This window comes from Gigantopelta aegis, chromosome 13 (assembly GCF_016097555.1).
Source record: "Gigantopelta aegis isolate Gae_Host chromosome 13, Gae_host_genome, whole genome shotgun sequence".
In the NCBI taxonomy this organism is placed as follows: domain Eukaryota; kingdom Metazoa; phylum Mollusca; class Gastropoda; order Neomphalida; family Peltospiridae; genus Gigantopelta; species Gigantopelta aegis.
In genome coordinates, this window is record NC_054711.1 from 21,086,682 (window position 1) to 21,106,442 (window position 19,761).

The 19,761-nt window shown below is 36.6% G+C and overlaps 2 protein-coding genes across 5 annotated transcripts in view; both read left to right on the forward strand.

The window, feature by feature from the left end:
• The window catches only part of LOC121387805 (alpha-1,6-mannosyl-glycoprotein 2-beta-N-acetylglucosaminyltransferase-like), a 28,467-nt gene extending 11,650 nt beyond the window's left edge, over nucleotides 1-16,817 (forward strand). For 3 of the 4 annotated variants that reach the window (XR_005959885.1, XR_005959883.1, XR_005959884.1), the window contains 2 exons: nucleotides 2,772-7,532; nucleotides 16,358-16,817. Coding sequence is in view for 1 of the 4 variants with exons in the window: in XM_041519017.1 (XP_041374951.1) it covers nucleotides 5,884-7,317 (1,434 nt within the window). In the remaining 3 variants the exon portion in view is untranslated. Of the gene's footprint in view, nucleotides 1-2,771; nucleotides 8,911-16,357 lie in introns of those variants that run through there. The other variant, XM_041519017.1, reaches the window with a different exon arrangement.
• Nucleotides 14,753-18,289, forward strand: LOC121387207 (alpha-1,6-mannosyl-glycoprotein 2-beta-N-acetylglucosaminyltransferase-like). Its single transcript, XM_041518233.1, has 2 exons — nucleotides 14,753-14,769; nucleotides 17,227-18,289. Exons 1-2 carry the CDS (start codon nucleotides 14,753-14,755, stop codon nucleotides 18,287-18,289), a joined length of 1,080 nt encoding a protein of 359 aa, XP_041374167.1.
• The last annotated feature ends 1,472 nt before the right edge of the window (nucleotides 18,290-19,761 follow it).

The following is a 19,761-nucleotide window of genomic DNA, read 5'->3' on the forward strand; positions in this document are numbered from 1 at the left end:
ATTATTAGTCGTATTAATAATTAAATTGATTTTAATTAATTTGTTTCAAGGTAGGTCGTACGGATTAATGTTTTTCCTAGACTAAATACTTTTCGGTAATTTTCAATAATTTCAGGGCACTTTTTCTTCATTAAAAACAAAAAATTAATTGAAATAATAAATGTAATTAATATGCTCACTTTAATAAATGAATGACGAAATATATAATAGGGATGCTTTTTAATTAATATAATACATTTTCTGAGTGTTTTATATATAGGTAGGTAGGTAACTAGTATAACGTGCTCATATACCATAAGGGTTTTATAGATATATCGGCGGTCTCGTGGTTAAGCCATCGGACATAAGGCTGGTAGGTACTGGGTTCGCAACCCGGTACCGGCTCACACCCAGAGCGAGTTTTAACGACTCAATGGGTAGGTGTAAGACCACTACACCCTTCTTCTCTCTCCCTAACCACTAACAACTAGTCCTCTGTCCTGAACAGACAGCCCTAGATAGCTGAGGTGTGTGTGCATAGGGCAGCGTGCTTGAACCTTAATTGGATATAAGCACGAAAATACGTTGAAATGAATTTAAATGAAATATAGAGACAATGTTAGAGTTAATATTCTGTTGATCAAGAAAGTTTTGCGAACAACAGTGTTGCGAAAGTTGCGAAAACAATGTTGCGAAAATTGCGAACGAATAATGATCGCAATACATTATTCACGCAATAGTATGGTGAATTTGTAGCCTGAATACTCGGACTGTAAGAGAGCTAGACGGACATTTGGACGGTTATTAGCCCTTACGTTCAGAGACCAAGGTATGTAATATTTTCCGCAATCGCTACCGACTAAACGATAATCAAAGATTTCCGCTCTAATACCACAACAATCCTATGTTTGACGTCAAATACCTTTACATCGATCATCTTCGGGTTTCTTGATTTAAAAACAAAACAACAATCAACATATTAATCATTAATACACACACTACAGAAAGGAACCTGACAGCACCCACATTCTGCTAAGCTTCGCCAAACTCCGGTATCCCAAAACTCGCTGACCTATATCGTGACGTAGCGTCACTCGGTGATTCCGCCTTACAGGGGCTGTCTTATACGAGGTTGGGAGAGGTAGGGGTGGGGGTGGAGGCGTCAGAGTTTCACTGAGGTAATTCAATCCTACGACGCAAGGACCTCAGGCGATCGAGTGTCCTACTCCAGTCAAAGTTTGTTTTGTTTAACGACACCACTAGAGCATATTGTTTATGAATCATCGGCTATTGGATGAAAAACATTTGGTAATTTTTACATATAGTCTTAGAGAGGTAACCCGCTACATTTTTTTTTTTAATCAGTTGCAAGAGATATTTTATATACATGTATGTACAATCCTACAGACAATATAGCACATACCACGATATTTGATATACCAGTCGTGGTGCAGGGACTAGAACGAGAAATAGCCCAATGGGCCCACCGACGGGGATCGATCCTAGACCGACTGCAAAAGCTATTGTGTGTATTGCCCTGTGTGGGAGTACGCACATGAGAAATGCAGAGGGTTTCCTGAGAAAACTTTGTCAGAATGATAACGTATTTGCTCTAGTGTCTAAGCTTTTGTCTAATTATTATTTTATTTCTTCACTGGAGTCAACATTGTGGTGTTTTTGGTAGATCAGTATTGATCTTATGTTAAATTAATTAATTCAAATTTATGTACGTCCGTCGCGATAATTAGCACGTATCAGTTAGGTCCAAGGATTTTATCGAATGTTTAATATGCAGTGACGTTTCCTTGATGTTCAAACTGTATGAATAGATAGAAATTAATTAAGTCTGTACTAACCACTTGTTACATATTATGTTGATGAAATTGTCTATTGGATAATTATGCACGTACATCCGACACCTGAATTTAAAATGCCACTCCTAAATGTGTGTCAAGACAAGCACATTTTAAGGGTCTAAATATAAAACTTTGTCTAATAGTAAAGTAAAGAGATTATTAACTTTATCAAATGTAAAAATCTCTTCTTTTTATTTATTATTATTATTATTATTATTATTATTATTATTTTTATTTTATTTTATTATTATTATTTTTTTTGCTATTTAGTATTGTAGTCGACCGAAGTGTACATCCATCATAACGGAATTCTCTCTCTCTCGCTCTCTCTCTATCTCTCTCTCTCTCTCTCTCTCTCTCTCTCTCTCTCTCTCTCTCTCTCTCTCTCTCTCTCTCTCTCTCTCCTCTCCTCTCTCTCCCTCCCTCTCCTCCCTCCCTCTCTCTCTCTCTCTCTCTCTCTCTCTCTCTCTCTCTCTCTCTCTCTCTCTCTCTCTCTCTCTCTCTCTCTCTCTCTCTCTCTCTCTCTCTCTCTCACTCACTTTAAACAAATACTTGTAGGTTTTTTTTTTTGATAGCATTAAACTGATATTAACATATAAAATAAAGTAAAATAAAGAGATTATTAACTTTTTCAAATGTAAAAATCTCTTCTTTTTATTTATTATTATTATTATTTTATTTTTATTTATTTGTGGTTTTTTGTTTGCTACTTAGTATTGTAGTCGACCGAAGTGTACATCCATCACAACGGAATTCTCTCTCTCTCTCTCTCTCTCTCTCTCTCTCTCTCTCTCTCTCTCTCTCTCTCTCTCTCTCTCTCTGGAATACCAGTATTGAACTCTCTCTCTAACTTTAAACAAATACTTGTAGGGTTTTTTTTTTTTTTTTGATAGCCTTAAACTGATATTAACAGAAGTATATGGGTTTGTTTTTCAGGTGTCCCTGAAAATGGTATGACATCGAATCTGGCTTCAGACTACCTACCGAGAGTAGTAGGACCCACCTACTACTACTACTACTACTACTACTACTACTACTACTACTGAGTGGATTTTAGACTGCTACACTACCACGAGTTACGCCGGAAGTACCACGAATTATAAACTCATATGAAAAGAGCTGAATTACGATGTTGTTGTCATAGTAAGAGTACGACTCACAAACCTGCTAGCTGTTGTGCAAAGAGCAGTTTGACGTATTCCGGGATTGTCTTCAGATAGTAGCGTTGTCACGAATTTCGATATAACATTATTACCACACAAACAAACCCCCCAAAAACCATTGTAGATAACGGCATTAACACGAACCGCCTAGAGAAGCCATTATTACCACATGTCACGAAAGCTTCTATTATTATTACCACGAGTCACGAAAGCCTGTATTATTATTACCACGAGTCACGAAAGCCTGTATTAATATTACCAAAAGTGACGAAAGCCTGTATTAATGTTACCACGAGTCAAAAAAGTTTATATTAATATTACCACAAGTGACGAAAGCCTGTATTAATATTACCACTAGTCACGAAAGCCTGTATTAATATTACCACGAGTCACGAAAGCCTGTATTAATATTACCACGAGTCACGAAAGCCTGTATTAATATTGCCAAAAGTGACGAAAGCCTGTATTAATGTTACCACGAGTCAAAAAAGTTTATATTAATATTACCACAAGTGACGAAAGCCTGTATTAATATTACCACTAGTCACGAAAGCCTGTATTAATATTACCACTAGTCACGAAAGCCTGTATTAATATTACCAAAAGTGACGAAAGCCTGTATTTATATTACCACTAGTCACGAAAGCCTGTATTAATATTACCACTAGTCACGAAAGCCTGTATTAATATTACCACGAGTCACGAAAGCCTGTATTAATATTACCAAAAGTGACGAAAGCCTGTATTAATGTTACCACGAGTCAAAAAAGTTTATATTAATATTACCACAAGTGACGAAAGCCTGTATTAATATTACCACTAGTCACGAAAGCCTGTATTAATATTACCACTAGTCACGAAAGCCTGTATTAATATTACCACTAGTCACGAAAGCCTGTATTAATATTACCAAAAGTGACGAAAGCCTGTATTAATGTTACCACGAGTCAAAAAAGTTTATATTAATATTACCACAAGTGACGAAAGCCTGTATTAATATTACCACGAGTCAAGAACGCCTGTATTAATATTACCACAAGTGACGAAGCCTGTATTAATATTACCACGAGTCAAGAAAGCCTGTATTAATATTACCACAAGTGACGAAAGCCTGTATTAATATTACCATGAGTCAAGGACGCCTGTATTAATATTACCACAAGTGACGAAAGCCTGTATTAATATTACCACGAGTCAAAAAAGCCTGTATTAATATTACCACAAGTGACAAAAACCTGTATTAATATTACCACGAGTCACGAAAGCCCGTATTAATATTACCACAAGTGATGAAAGCCTGTATTAATATCACCACGAGTCACGAAAGCCTGTATTAATATCACCACGAGTCACGAAAGCCTGTATTAATATTACGAGTCACGAAAGTTTGTAGTAATATTACCACAAGTCACAAAAGCCTGTAGTAATATCACAACGAGTCACGAAAGCTTGTATTAATATTACAATGAGTCACCAAAGATTGTGATAATATTACCACCAATCACGAACTTCTCTACAAGTAACATTTCTATTGATCACGAACTACAGTTAAACATTACGACAAAAGATTAACTTTGACAGCGAGTCATGAATAAGTTAGAGATAACTTTATATAACGAATTAGTTATAGACGAATCAGGAATAAGTTACATATAACTTTATACCACGAATCACGAACTAGAGATAACTTTTCCCCGAATTACAATCTCCTGTAAACAAAACAAACAGCATTCCACGAATTATGGAATAATATTACCTCAACTTTAAGTCATTTATACTGAACGCGATTAATCTCGAAAGGTGGTAGTAGGTTGTATAACTCATCTCACATGATTTCTTTATGCACGTTGATATGTCTTAACATACCCACACGTGAAAAACACATCGTATGACGTATAATTGTATTGACACTGCGTTATTTTAATTGACAAGAACACGCTCTCGTGAGTCAACTCGAATAACAATCTTGCTTAACACAAATAGCCTATCTACTTAACACAAATAGCCTATCTACTTAACACAAATAGCCTATCTACTTAACTCGAATAACCTTTTTGTTTAACTCGAAAAACCTGTGTATTTGCATTGAATAACATATCTGTATAACTTGAATAACATATCTGTATAACTTGAATAAATAACATATCTGTATAACTTGAATAACATATCTGTATAACGTGAATAACATATCTGTATAACTTGAATAAATAACATATCTGTATAACTTCAATAACATATCTGTATAACTTGAATAAATAACATATCTGTATAACTTGAATAACATATCTGTATAACTTGAATAACATATCTGTATAACGTGAATAACATATCTGTATAACTTGAATAAATAACATATCTGTATAACTTCAATAACATATCTGTATAACTTGAATAAATAACATATCTGTATAACTTGAATAACATATCTGTATAACTTGAATAACATATCTGTATAACTTGAATAAATAACATATCTGTAAAACTTGAATAAATAGCATATCTGTATAACTTGAATAAATAAAATATCTACTTGACACATAACTGGAGTAATCTATCTGCGCTACAGGAATAGTTTGCAATATGGGTCTGCATAACATAACCTTGCTTGAGTAAAATCTGAAACTCGACCATTAACATTTTCAAAATCGATTCTCTACACAAGCCGAGTCAAAAGGATGTTTTGAAAAAAACCCACTGGATAAAGTGCCCTGAGCCTTCGCACTAGTTGAATTGTCTTGTACAGTTTTACTATTCGTGTTAGTACGTGTAACAAATCTTTATATAGACTATAGCCTATTGTACGACTTACATTAAATGTCCATTACTTTCTTTGTATTAACTCATAAGACACACCTGCTCGTGCGCAGTACGCCACATAGTACGACATGAGACTCTCGGCAATGAAAACTGCTCTCTTTTTGTTTTACCTCTGTCTACTAATATTTGCCGGGCTTCAGATTTACGTGGCCTTTGCATATTATGGAAATAATAAAAAAAAAATGTTTTGGAATCTCGACAGGAATAAACCTCACAGGCACATCCAAATTGACGACTATGCCAACAACATTGCTTCAGAAAATGCGTCTAGACGTCCTCAGTATGGCTATGTAACGAAACGTGGTGGAACTAATATTCAAGAAGCGACACAAAGTCGCACTGGCGTGCCTTTTATTCCAAACTGGAAAGACGTGGAGTCATTTCGCCGGGATGTAGAGTTCCTCAACCATCAAGGCTTCATCCACAATGAGGTGAAATTCAAACCGAGGCTGACGGCTGAAAGTATTGTTATTCTGGTTCAGGTTCACAGTCGAGCTGACCAGCTGCAGATGCAGATAGACTCCTTTAGCAGAATGAGGTACATCAACGAAACGTTGATCATCTTCAGCCACGATTTCTATTCTCAGAATGTGTTTGATGTCATAGCCAAGATAGATTTCTGTCCATATGTTCAGATATTTTACCCGTATGCTATTCAGGTGTATAACAACCAATTCCCAGGAGATGACCCTAAAGACTGTCCGAGGAATTTGGTAAAGGACGAGGCCCGGAAACGGAAGTGTAACAACGCCGAGTATCAAGATCCTTACGGACATTACCGAGAAGCCCCGCATGCGCAGTTGAAGCATCACTGGTTGTGGAAGATGCAGTTCATTTTCGAGAACTGCTCCTTGCTGCGAAATTTCGAAGGGATAATATTTCGTCTGGATGATGATTACTACTTGGCAGAGGACACGATGGACTACATCAGGAAACTGGATCGTCAGAGTCGGATTCAGTGTCCTGAGTGTAAAATGTACATCATGGGTCAGTCCACTGTTTATTCACACGACGAATACAAGTCTGGTGCAGCCAAGAAAGATTACTGGTGGGCAGGAAACGGAAGAGGTATGGCCTTCAGGAAAGACTTCTGGAAGCTGTTCAAAGATTGTGCGAAATCATTTTGCCTGTTCGACGATTGTAACTGGGACTGGTCGCTAATGCACGTGACCGCCAAGTGCATCCCAGGTGGTCTGAAAATCTTAAAACCTCTAGGTAGTAGAGTCTTCCATTTGGGAAGATGTAAGGGCTTCCATCAAAATAGAAGCTGCAAAACGACTGATGTTCTGAATTATGTGCTGGGTATTTTAAGACGCAACAGAAATTATCTCTTTCCTGAAAATGTGAATATTCCTATCGGTTTTCCTTCTAGATCTAAGCTGGATGTACCGAATGGAGGGTGGACTGATATCAGAGATCATGAAATGTGCCTTAGGATTTTCAATAACGAGTCCTTGTCGACTACAGACTTTAGAAAAATACACCAGAAGCTGTTTAATTGATACCATTGCTAGTGTACATGTATTTAGAAAACTAATATTCAGAACATTGGAAAGAAAGAAAGAAAAAAACACCAGCATCAACAGCAAAACCCACAAACAAAAACCCACGTCCTCCCACCCACACCTCCTACCACTTCTCACCAATGCATACTGAAAGCAAGATACCAAAAACTGTTTAAAATGTGACTGTGTGATAAACCTATAACAGACTTTAGGTAAGTACACATTTCATGTCATTGCTGGTGTATTTAGAAATCTAATTTTCAAAACGTAGGGTAAAAAAGAGGGGGAATAGCTAGAATAAGTTATATATATATATATATATAGATATAATGTGACACTGATAAATCTTTAACGATAATCTGACAATCGAGACGCTACATTGTAAGATCGTCTATGAAACCCCAAAACATGGAGATTAGGACTATACTGGTATCATCAGTGCATTTAAATGTGTATTTTATGTTTATAATGTATAAGATGTGTGGGGTTTTTTTTTTTTTTTTTGTGTGTGCTATAAACATAATGAAATTGCAAGCAAAATGACAGACTAGTTGTCCTGGAAGGACATTTCTGACTGCAGGCTAACAAAAGTTAGTGGTATACATACATGTATAACACCTTGATAACATTACATATGCACGTACATGTACATATATAAATATGTATGTATTAAAAATAATACTAATAAAAACTAAAAACCAATAAAACATTACAGGTTTCATATGTGCAGATTAAAATTTAAAAAAGTGATAGAGTCAAGAAAAAGAAGAAGAAGAGTGAACATAAAGATTTCCAAACTAGAACTATTAACTATTAGTTTCAAAGAAAATTTGCCAAGGCTTCCAGACTTCTTCAAACTCATTGAACAGACATTGTTTATGCAATATATATTTTTCAATTTGCAGTTTATGTTTTATTATATTTTGAAGTGCCTTAACATTTAGTCCGGACTTTTTCATTCTATAAGTATAATATTTTACATTAATAATTAGCCAATTAATAAATCTGTACTTTTTCAAAACGTCTTTTTTTCCAATGAGATATTTTCACATTTGGCTTGTAACCAATATTTAACAGTTTTCCAGACTTCAGCAACCTGTAAAATTATAAAACAAATGTTCCAACGTTTTTGGTTTGAGGTAAATTAATGACAGATATCAGAATCTATATATTTTATTTTATGTAAAACAAGTATTTGTTGCTATAGTTCTATGTAAGATTTGATACTGGAACCACAATACAGATGGGTCTTTAAAACTGAAAATTGTAAGCTGTAATAATACCCCCATATTTGTGGAGAAAAAGTGCAACCCAATTCACAATATTTTATTTGTGAAGTAGGTATTGCTTTATTCATGTTCAATAATTGGTATGTTGTTTTACTTCCTTTTGCATCTTTTAGAAAAATTCTTAAATTGAAAGGGAAAATTGGATTACTCAAGGGTACAAATATTTGGTTATCAGTTTGTATATTGCAAATAAGTGTTCTGATTGCTCTTATTAAAGTGACATATTCTAAAAAAAAGTATATATAGAGGATTCGTCAAGAGTATTTTTTAATATGGAAAATATCAACCGAGTCTATGTTAATCGGTATTTGTCGAGGCTCTGCCTAGACAAATACCGATTAGCTAGACGAGGTTGATATTTTACATATTAAATAACACGAGTGGCAAATTCTATTTATCCTATAACACTTCTAAAATAACATTTTAGTTATCTTTTTAGTAAATCACAGTACTAAAGTCGCCGCCATCAATAATATGACGTCATCACGATTAACACAGATTAGAATGACGTCACGCACTTTAAACAAATCTTTGAAAACGTTACGCTCAGGTACACGGGTCTTGTTGGATTGTAAGCAAATGACCCATCCACAGCAACACATTACCTAGAGACCTTGCAAATTTGCATACCATTATTAACCGGGTTAATAAAGTAAATTATCACATGGGTTTATGACATGGATATCATAGGTAAGTTATAGGATAAATATATGTATCTGTGTGTGTGTGTGTGTGTGTGTGTGTGTGTGTGTGTGTGTGTGTGTGTGTGTGTGTGTGTGTGTGTGTGTGTGTGTGTGTGTGTGTGTGTGTGTGTGTGTCTGTGTGTGTGTGTGTGTGTGTGTGTGTGTGTGTGTGTGTGTGTGTGTGTGTGGTATGTGTTGTACCTTTCTTTTCAAACTTTATAATCCATAAACTGTCCTTGCTCATTTAATAAATCTTGTATAAAAGATGCCTTTTTCAATATAGTTTTTGTACAATGTGGGTTTATCATCTTTAATTATATGACTATTATACCAAATATATGTACTCATTATTTCATTATTTCATCATCATTTTCCCCAAGTCTGTTTTTGATGTATCTTTAACCAATTCTGTAATACATTTTCCAAAAACAGATTTAAAAAAAAAAAAATTCTGAAGGAAATAATCTCCGTAGTTCAACATAATTTCTGTCTTTAATCCTTTTATTGAATGGAATAAAGTTTTCCATTTTGAATTTGAAGTAAAAAGTCTTCGTATTCAAGAGGCTTTTAATGCAATCATAAAATTTGAAAAATGTAACATTTTAATGCCTCTATTTTTATACTCGTGTACCAATACCTTTCGTTTAATCCTTTCTGGTTTGTTCTACCATATAAAAGTATACAACATTGTATTTATTTGTTTTGATATTATTTAGGATGGATTTGGTAAGGAAATAAGTATATAGATTCCTTTTTGTACTATTTAAGTTTTAACAACAACAATTCGAACCCAAACAGTCAACTTTCTTGATAACCATTGTTTGTTTTTTTTGTATATTTCATCTGAAGTAATTTTTGTTCAAAATTATGTGTATTAATCCAAGGGGTGTAGCTATTTTGTCCAGTAATAATTTCGAATACAAATTGCATAAAATGAAAACAGATATTTCTGGAAATTACATAGTACTTGATATAACTATAGAAGTGGAGAGAATCACACTTGTCAATATATATGGTCCAAATGAGGATAGCCCAACATTGATTTATTAATCATCGGCTATTGGATGTCAAACATTTGGTCATTTTGACATATAGTTTTAGAAAGGAAATCCGCTACATTTTTTCCAATAGTAGCAAGGTTTCTTTTATATGCACCATCCCACAGACAGGATAGCACATACCACGGGCTTTGATATACCAGTCGTGGTACACTTGCTGGAACGAGAAATAGCCCAATGGGCCTACCAACGGGGATCGATCCCAAAGCGAGCGCTTTACCACTGGGTTACGTCCCGCCCCTTCCTTTTAATATGTATGACAGGACAGTTCAAAATGGCATTTGTTCAGGGTTGTCAAAATATTATTTACGTTTGAGCTTTGGATGAATATGTGGATACTTTCATGTAACACAAAGGCAGATCCGAATGTGTGTGTGTGTGTGGGGGGGGGGGGGAAGGGATCAGGGGACCCATGGCCCATGCGCCCCGTTTTCCTTAGGCCCCCTCCCAAATATCTCCTGGTTTCGCCCCTGAACTAAAATAAGACTACACTTCTCCGTCTGGATCCCTGATCCACGAAACAATCGTAGACTACTAAAGACAACTTTATAAAACTTGGCGTCCGATTAAAAACATATAATTATGTTTAAATACACATCATGCTTGTTTGTTAATTGGCGGATCGTGAGGGGAGTCACTGGGGTACCGTGACCCCACTCCCCGCTCGTTTGAAATGCCCTTTTAAAATCCAGCATCCACAACATACAAGACTAAAATTTAATTGCCGTGAAAACGCATCTCTGACCATCTTTATTTAAACAGGCGAAGACGTAGCCCAGTGGTAAAGCGCTTGCTCGATGCGCGGTAGGTTTGGGATCGATCCCCGTCAGTGGGCCCATTGGGCTATTTCTCGCTCCAGCCAGTGTCCCACGTCTGATACATCAACGGCCATGGTATGTGTTATCCTGCCTATGGGATGGTGCATATAAAACATTCCTTGCTGTTAATCGAAAAAAGTAGCACATGAAGTGGCGACAGCGTGTTTTCTCCCTCAATATCTGTGTGGTGCTTAACCATATGTCCGACGCCATATAACAGTAAATAAAATGTGTTGAGTGCGTCGTTAAATAAAACATTTCTTTCTTTTTCTTTCTTTCTTTATTTAAACACAAATTTTGGGGAGCGTTCACGCGACCACCTTATACATCTCGCTTCATTTATATTTTTGTCAAATTCAAAACTTGCCCCTTTTTAGAATTTTTTTCTCTTTTACAAACTTTTCGATCCGCCCCTGTTGTCTGTGTAGCATGTATGTGTGTTTAGGCAAGAGGCTGTCAATAATTTTTCAACATTTTCACGAGCGTACAAACCGTACACTTTTGACCCCCCTCCACCCCCCTAAAAGTGTACATCCCCAAATGAAAAATGTTGATCGGCATTTTTAATTTTCAAAAAAAGTGTACGATGGCCTTTAAACCCCCCCCCCCCCCCCCCCCCCCCCACCCCCACCCCCCTCCGCGTACGGTTTGTACGCTCGTGAAAATGTTGAACATTATGTACATCCGTCGAACGAAAGTAAGGGAGACAACTCATGCATTATCATTTCGGTATAAAACTGAGGCAGTTACTCGCGAGTTTCCAATGCCTTCGTTTAATTCTGAATTATCGGCACATGTCTCGGTGGTGTCGACGTTAGCCCATCGGACATAAGTCTGGTAGGTACTGGGTTCGTATCCCGGTACCGGCTCCCACCCAGACAACCACACCCAATTCTTTCAAATAAGTTAAAATGAATTATCGCAACTAACGTATTAGAAAGTTAAAAAAACACGAACATATTGCATACACACTGTGAAGAAAAACAGTTTTAAAAATGTCATTGTTCTCACATAGATGTGTAGTATAACAAATGCACACACAACGTTGAGAGAGAGAGAGAGAGAGAGAGAGAGAGAGAGAGAGAGAGAGAGAGAGAGCAGAGAGAGGAGTAGCGAGGCGCAGAGAGAGAGGGAGGGAGCCTGCAGAGAAGAGAGCGAGAGAAGAGAGAGAGAGAGAGAGAGAGAGAGAGAGAGAGAGAGAGGGGCAGAAGAGTTTATCTCTCTCCGTCTCTGAGAGAGTGAGGTCAGAGGGGAGTTTCTCTACTAGAGAGATGGAGAGAGGAGAGAGAGAGCCCCCCCCGGTACTTTTCAGAGTCTCTCCCTCTTCAAAGCGAGAGTTGAGAGAGAGAGAGATACCTAACCCTTATTTTCACCCTTAGATGACGTCTGTGAGAGGAGGGAGGGAGAGAGAGACTCCCTCCCGAGGGATATCCACTCAGAGAGAGAGAGAGGCTCAGAGAGAGAAAACTCGAGGAGAGAGAGAGAGAGAGAGTCTTTTGAGAGAGAGGAGAAGAGAGGAGGGAGATTATATAATCTTAAATGAGAGAGAGAGAGAGGGGAGGAGAGAGTAAAGAGAGAGAGGATCTATAGAGAGAGAGAGAGAGAGAGAGGAGAGGGAGAGAGATCGAGAGCCCCCGAGAGACCCATCGACAAAGGAGAGAGAGAGAGCTGAGAAAGATGAGAGGAAACTGATGTACGCTGGAGAGAGATTTCCAGAGAGAGAGAGAGAGAGAGATAGAGGAGAGGAGAGAGGCAGAGAAGAAAAGAGAGAGATTGAGAGAGAGAGAGAGAGACGAGAGAGAGAGAGAGAGAGAGAGAGAGAGAGAGAGACTAGAGAGGGAGAGGTAGGTCTAAACCATATACAAAGATTGTAACTATTTGTCTGTAAACAACAAATTCGAATACATCAAACTGCTGACAGTTTTTGATCAACGTCTGTTCCATTAATGCAAATGAATATGTTATTTGAACTCGGATTCTTAACATTGGTTTTTGTCATATCTGTTCATAGGACCATAGGATCTGGTTTTAAACGATGTGTTAATATTATATGAGCTTTTGTCATTCATGTCCTGTAGTAAAATCCATGACTTTGTTGGAATAATCTGCTAACTTGTGTGGACATTTCCTGTTTTATACCATGATTTTTTTTTTTTTAAACTGATCAAAAAAATAAATCATGTTTGTTTTTCTTGAAATCATTCACGCGGAGCGGGATATAGGTCAGTGGGTAACCAATCTGGACGCGCCTTTCGGACGTCGTCTGTATTGGTCATTGTCTACAGGACCGGATCTAGGGGAGGGTGACAGTGGTGCACACCCCAACCACCGAATTTTAAAGTGCCGTGAAAATACGCTATACGATTCATGTTGATGGATTTTTAAATGCCTTGTAGAGTCGTTTTGTTATAAGGTGGCCAATTGTAATATTTTTTTATTATTTAATTCTAATCTACTCTAAATTAATCTTGAGACCGAAATATGTACCACCAGACCAAATTTGGCATATGTTTTCATTACTTAGTCGATCCACATATTGTTGTAATTGCGTCAAGTGCGTTTTTGGAGCAATAGTGTTAAAGTACCGTTTTGTAATAAACTTCATTTTTTGATATGTTATTTTGCTTATTAACATGTCAAAATCACTGTCAATCCTCAACAGGACATAGGCAACAAATTTCCATTCCAACTTTTATCAATTTTAACAAAATAAGCGGAATTATTTCAGTTTATTACAAAACGACCCACATGTACATTTTTTAAGTGTCGTTTTGTAATAAAGTGGCGAATTGTAATATATTTTTAATATGTTTTCTTCTTTTTAATTCTAATCAACTCTAACTTAATCTTCGGGCCGAAGATCCTGTATAGATATGTTACAAATATGACCATTCCATTATATAATTACAAGTTTCGTTCAGTGAGACACAACGAGGACCACGATGCTGGACTCTTAAAGGGACATTCCTGAGTTTGCTGCATTAAGATGTTTCCGACTAATAAAATATTTCTACGATTAAACTTACATATTAAATATATTTTCTTGTTTAGGATATCAGTGTCTGTATATTCAATATGTTTCTGGTCATGTTAATATTTGTAAGAAGCCCAAACTGGATTTTGTCTTCAAATAATTTCGTACCTACGAACAAAAAATAATTAAGAAATAAAATGAAATTTTACAAATGCCAAAATTGTAAGTCATATTAGCTGTGGGGAATGGTTATATGATAATTCGTAATTAATTGGGCAAACATTACAACCAGTAGTTCAGTATTACAGTAGGTTTGTTGACCACCAAAGATCTTGAAGGAAGATAGGTGTCAGAAGTGAACTTTAAAAGTTGACGTTTGTTTATCAGTAAATTGCAAATTCCAACAATAAAAATAACTAAAAACAAAACAATAACAACCGTATGATCAACAGAATGAAACAGATTGGCAGAAATAATGTTCCACAGTGATTAATAGACTTTCCTGGAAATTGTCAAAATCGATAATGACACCCCACGCACGTGATGCATGTGCAAACTATGGAATGTGTTTCGGTGAGTTGATAAACAGACCTGAATGTTCTTTACTAGGATGTCTTTGGCCCAAACGTATAACATTAATATTTCAGATTCCCCTACTTTTTGAAGAGTATATTTCAAATATTAGAACGACCAGAGACACGTGTAACATACAGCCACTAATATTTTAAGCAAACATATATATTTGATATGTAATTAAATGTTTCTTCTAGTCGATAACATCTTAAAAAGTACAGCAACCTCAGGAATGTCCCTTTAATGCAAGTTTACTACATGATGATAATTATACAAAACGACCGGCCTCGGTGGCGTCGTGGTTAGGCCATCGGTCTACAGGCTGGTAGGTACTGGGTTCGAATCCCAGTCGAGGCATGGCATTTTTAACTCAGATACCGACTCCAACTCCTGAGTGAGTGCTCCGCATGGATCAGTGGGTAGGTGTAAACCACTTGCACCGACCAGTGATCCATAACTGGTTCAACAAAGGCCATGGTTTGTGCTATCCTGTCTGTGGGAAGCGCAAATAAAAGATCCCTTGCTGCTAATCGGAAAGAGTAACCCATGTAGTGGCGACAGCGGGTTTCCTCTCAAAATCTGTGTGGTCCTTAACCATATGTCTGACGCCATATAACCGTAAATAAAATGTGTTGAGTGCGTCATTAAATAAAACTTTTTTTTTTTTTCGTAAGGCTGGGTTTCCATAGTTAACTTTTTTTGAATCATTTTTAATGTTTCACATTTCAGTTTGATATGGCTGTATTTCCACAGACATTCACCTTCCGTGTGTCATTTTTAACATTTCACAATTCTCTTATACAAGGCTGTGTTTCCATAGGAGTCCTCTTTTCGTGTCTCATGTTTAACTTGTCACAATTCACTTACATAAGGCTGGATTTCCATAGGAGTTCTCTTTTTGTGTGTCATTTTTAACGCTTCACACTTCACTTTCATAAGGCTGGATTTCCATAGGAGTTCTTTTTTGTGTGTTATGTTTAACGTTTCACAATTCACTTCCATAAGGCTGGATTGCCATAGGCATTCACCTTCCGTGTGTCATTTTTAACATTTCACAATTTACTTTCAAAAGGCTGGGTTTTAATAGGAGTTCACTTTTTGTGTGTCATTTGTAACATTTCACAATTCACTTTCACAAGACTTAATTTCCATAGGAGTTCTCTTTTCGTGTGTCATTTTTAACGTGTCACAATTCACTTTCATATCGATTTCCACCAAACCCTCAGACTCAGTTAATTTGTCCCTTATGTTTTACAATGGCCCAAGTACAGCCTACATTACCTAGTTTGAACGTAGGTATGTGAACGAGTTAATAAGTATAACTAATAAAAGTTAGCATATTATGTTTAGTCCTCGACATATCATTATCATATTATATATTATATAGGTAGCAAATAGATAATCTACACAGTTTATCCGTCATTTTAATGTTAAATACGGTAATTGAAATTTCTTCTCTTTATTTCTCAATCCATTTTAGGTGTTGACTGATGTATATACGTCAAAATACAAAGTGATATTTACAACTGTTACTATGCCAAACAATTGTACATTTTTTCTTTAGGTATCTCGCCAGTGATTATTTTTGACAAGCCGGAAAGTGACAATCATATTGTAAATGTTTATTCTTTTATTATTACAGATTTAAATGAAATTATGTAACAACGAAAATCCGGCTACTGCTACAGAGAATACATTTTCACGAAAATTACCTCGAAATCATTTGCAGAAAAACAACAACCCAAGAAGGTGCCTTCGAATGTCCAGAGCACTAAAACGAAATACAAAGTCATTTGGAGGAAGCAACATTACAACGAATTAAGAAAGCATTTGAAGATTATAGCATTATCAGGGATTAATAAATTAGTTCAAGATTGCAGCATAATCACCAATTTAAAACTACATTGTTCAGATAATAAAATTACAAACATTTCGAAACCGTATATGATTTAGATAATATGTAAAATTACAAAAAAAAACAAACACAAAACGATTCTGAATACGTTTAGAGATAATTTATTTTGTAAACTGAATATTTTTGCTCAATAACTGACGCGAAAAACACATAGTAACAAAAATAATTATCCCCCTCCTCCTCCCAAACCCCCCAAACCCAAACACCCCCCCCCCCCCCGCAAAAAAATAAAATAAATATATAATCCCCCAAAACACACAAAAAATAATCCCCCAAAACACAAAAACAACACCAAAAAAGAACAACAAAAACACCTTAAAACACCTCTCTCCTACCCCCCTCCCCCCGCAAAAAAAAGAGAGAGAGAAAGAAAGAAAGAAGAAAAAAAAAAGATCTAAGAAAGATGAGACTTTCATTTAAAAAGGCGATATTATTTTTACTATTTTATCTACTACTCTATTTATACATAAACATTTCACTCCAGAATAAGGCTCGTCAAGATGAACTGCCCCAAAGAGATAACCAAGCAATCACTCGGTTAGCTCAATTTCTTCAATATGTGTATACGAAGAAAGACATAAATGGTAATTCTCAAGAGTCGACAGAACGTCGGAATGGTGCGCCTTTTATCCCAAACTGGAAAACTTGGGGACGTTTCGTAGGGATGTAGTAGAGTTTCTTAACCGTCAAGGTTCCATCCACAATGAAAGCAAATTCAAACCGAGGTTAACGGCTCAAAGTATTGTTAATCTAGTTCAGGATGAAGTAAAGAAACATTCTCAGGAATCGAAATCAAATCACAATGGTACGCCTTTTATCCCTAACTGGAAAGACGTGGAGACATTTCGACGGGATGTAGAGTTCCTTAACCATCGAGGATTCATCCACAATGAGCTAAACTTCAAACCGAGGCTGACGGCTGAAAGTATTGTTATTCTTGTTCAGGTCCACAATCGCCCGGATCAGCTACAGATGCTGATTGACTCCTTTCGTAGAATGAGACACATCAACGAAACGTTAGTAATATTCAGTCATGATTTCTACTCCCAGGATGTTTTTGATGTCATAGACAAGATAGATTTCTGTCCCTATATGCAGATATTTTACCCATATGCAATTCAGGTATATAACAGTCAATTTCCGGGTACTGACCCTAGCGATTGTCCGCGGAATTTTAGAAATGAAGTGGCCCGGAAACAAAAGTGTAACAACGCCGAATATCAAGATTCTTACGGACATTACCGAGAAGCCCCGTTCACGCAGATGAAACATCACTGGGTGTGGAAGCTTCAGTTCATTTTCGAGAACTGTTCCTTGCTAAGACATTTCAAAGGATTAATATTTCGAATAGAAGACGATTACTATCTGGCAGAGGACACGATACACTACTTGAGAACACTGGATCGCCAGGGCCAGATTGACTGTCCTGAGTGTAAAATGTATATCATGGGTCACTACTCTGGCTTTTCATTCTATGGATATAAGTCAGGCGCCGCGAGGAAAGGTCGTTGGTACATAGGAGTCGGGAGAGGAATGGCCTTCAGGAAAGACTTCTGGAAGCTGTTAAAACAATGTGCGAAATCATTTTGTCTCGTCGATGATGCACGTGACCGCCATGTGCATCCCAGGTGGTTTGAAAATTTTAAAACCTCTAGGTAGTAGAGTCTTCCATTTAGGCGTTTGCAAGGGATTCAATCAGAAACGGTCTTGTAAAACGACCGATGTTTTGCATTATGTGCTACGAGTGTTAAGTCGCAATAGAAACTATCTATTTCCCGAAGTCGTGGATATTCCTCACCGCTTTACAGCGATGTCTGTGAGGGTTGCTCATTATGGAGGATGGTCTGATATTAGAGATCATGAAATGTGTCTCAGAATTTTCAACAACCAGTCCTTGTCTACAGCAGATTTGAGTAAAATACACCAGAAACTGTTTAGTTAATTATTAAAATAATAATTCTAACTCCATGTAACTATATTTACGTATATCCATCATAGGTTCAGGCACGTCCATCCTGTCCCCAGTGGCTGGACGTAGGACATATATTACTTCCATTAGTTTTTCTTTAACGTAGTTTCTGTGCTAAACTAAAAAAAAGTGTTATTTGAAATTCTAAAGATTGTTCGTAATGTTTTGGTGAATGTGTCAATGTATAACAGTAAACAAATTAGTATACAATGTGTGTGTTTATATATATATATATATATATATATATATATGTATATATATATATGCACACACAAAAGGATTGGGAACAGGCTATCCAACTTACGAAGCCCTTTCCTAAGTTATTCAGGCTTAAAAACTATTAACGGTAACTTACCTTGTGCTATCTGGTAAAACTCCCAACTGACGAAAATGTATATATAACACTTACACAGAACGTACGTGCAAATTCAGTTACAATTATTAAAAGGAGGCGTCTGGACATTTGAAAGTCTCCTAAAAAGACCGGTTCGGAATAATATTAAATGTGGACGGCATGAATAATGAATAGAGCGATTCCAGTTTCGCAGTAGTGTATGCTTGAATTGATGCAATTCGGTCAACCCGAATCTGGATAACAACATTTATTCACAGTAGGATTACTGCCAACAGCTATGTAGGGTTGCAAACGAATCACTACGCATTTTTACATGGATTACAGCTAATTTTGAGGGTAGAATGATGGTAATACATGGTAAAAAGGTCTCAGGTTAGCGCATTTTGCCCGAATATTTGTATCATATTTGCCCGAATTTGAGGTTTTTCCCCAGCACTAGTGGGGTAATTGCTCCGCTGTCGTCACATGGGCTACTCTTTTACGACAGGCAGCAAGGGATCTTTTATTTGCGCTTCCCACAGGCAGGATAGCACAAACCATGGCCTTTGTTGAACCAGTTATGGATCACTGGTCGGTGCAAGTGGTTTACACCTACCCATTAAGCCTTGCGGAGCACTGAAATTGAGATGGATAATAATACTTTTTCTGACACTCCAAATGGATAACTATATTTCATTATGTAAGATGCTTAACAACTAAGCAGTTAATAATATACGTTTATTATTTTATTCAAATCTAGAAAATGAATCCAAAAACGTTTCTCTGGGAATGTGTACTGAATAGATGTCTTATATTTCAACATAAACT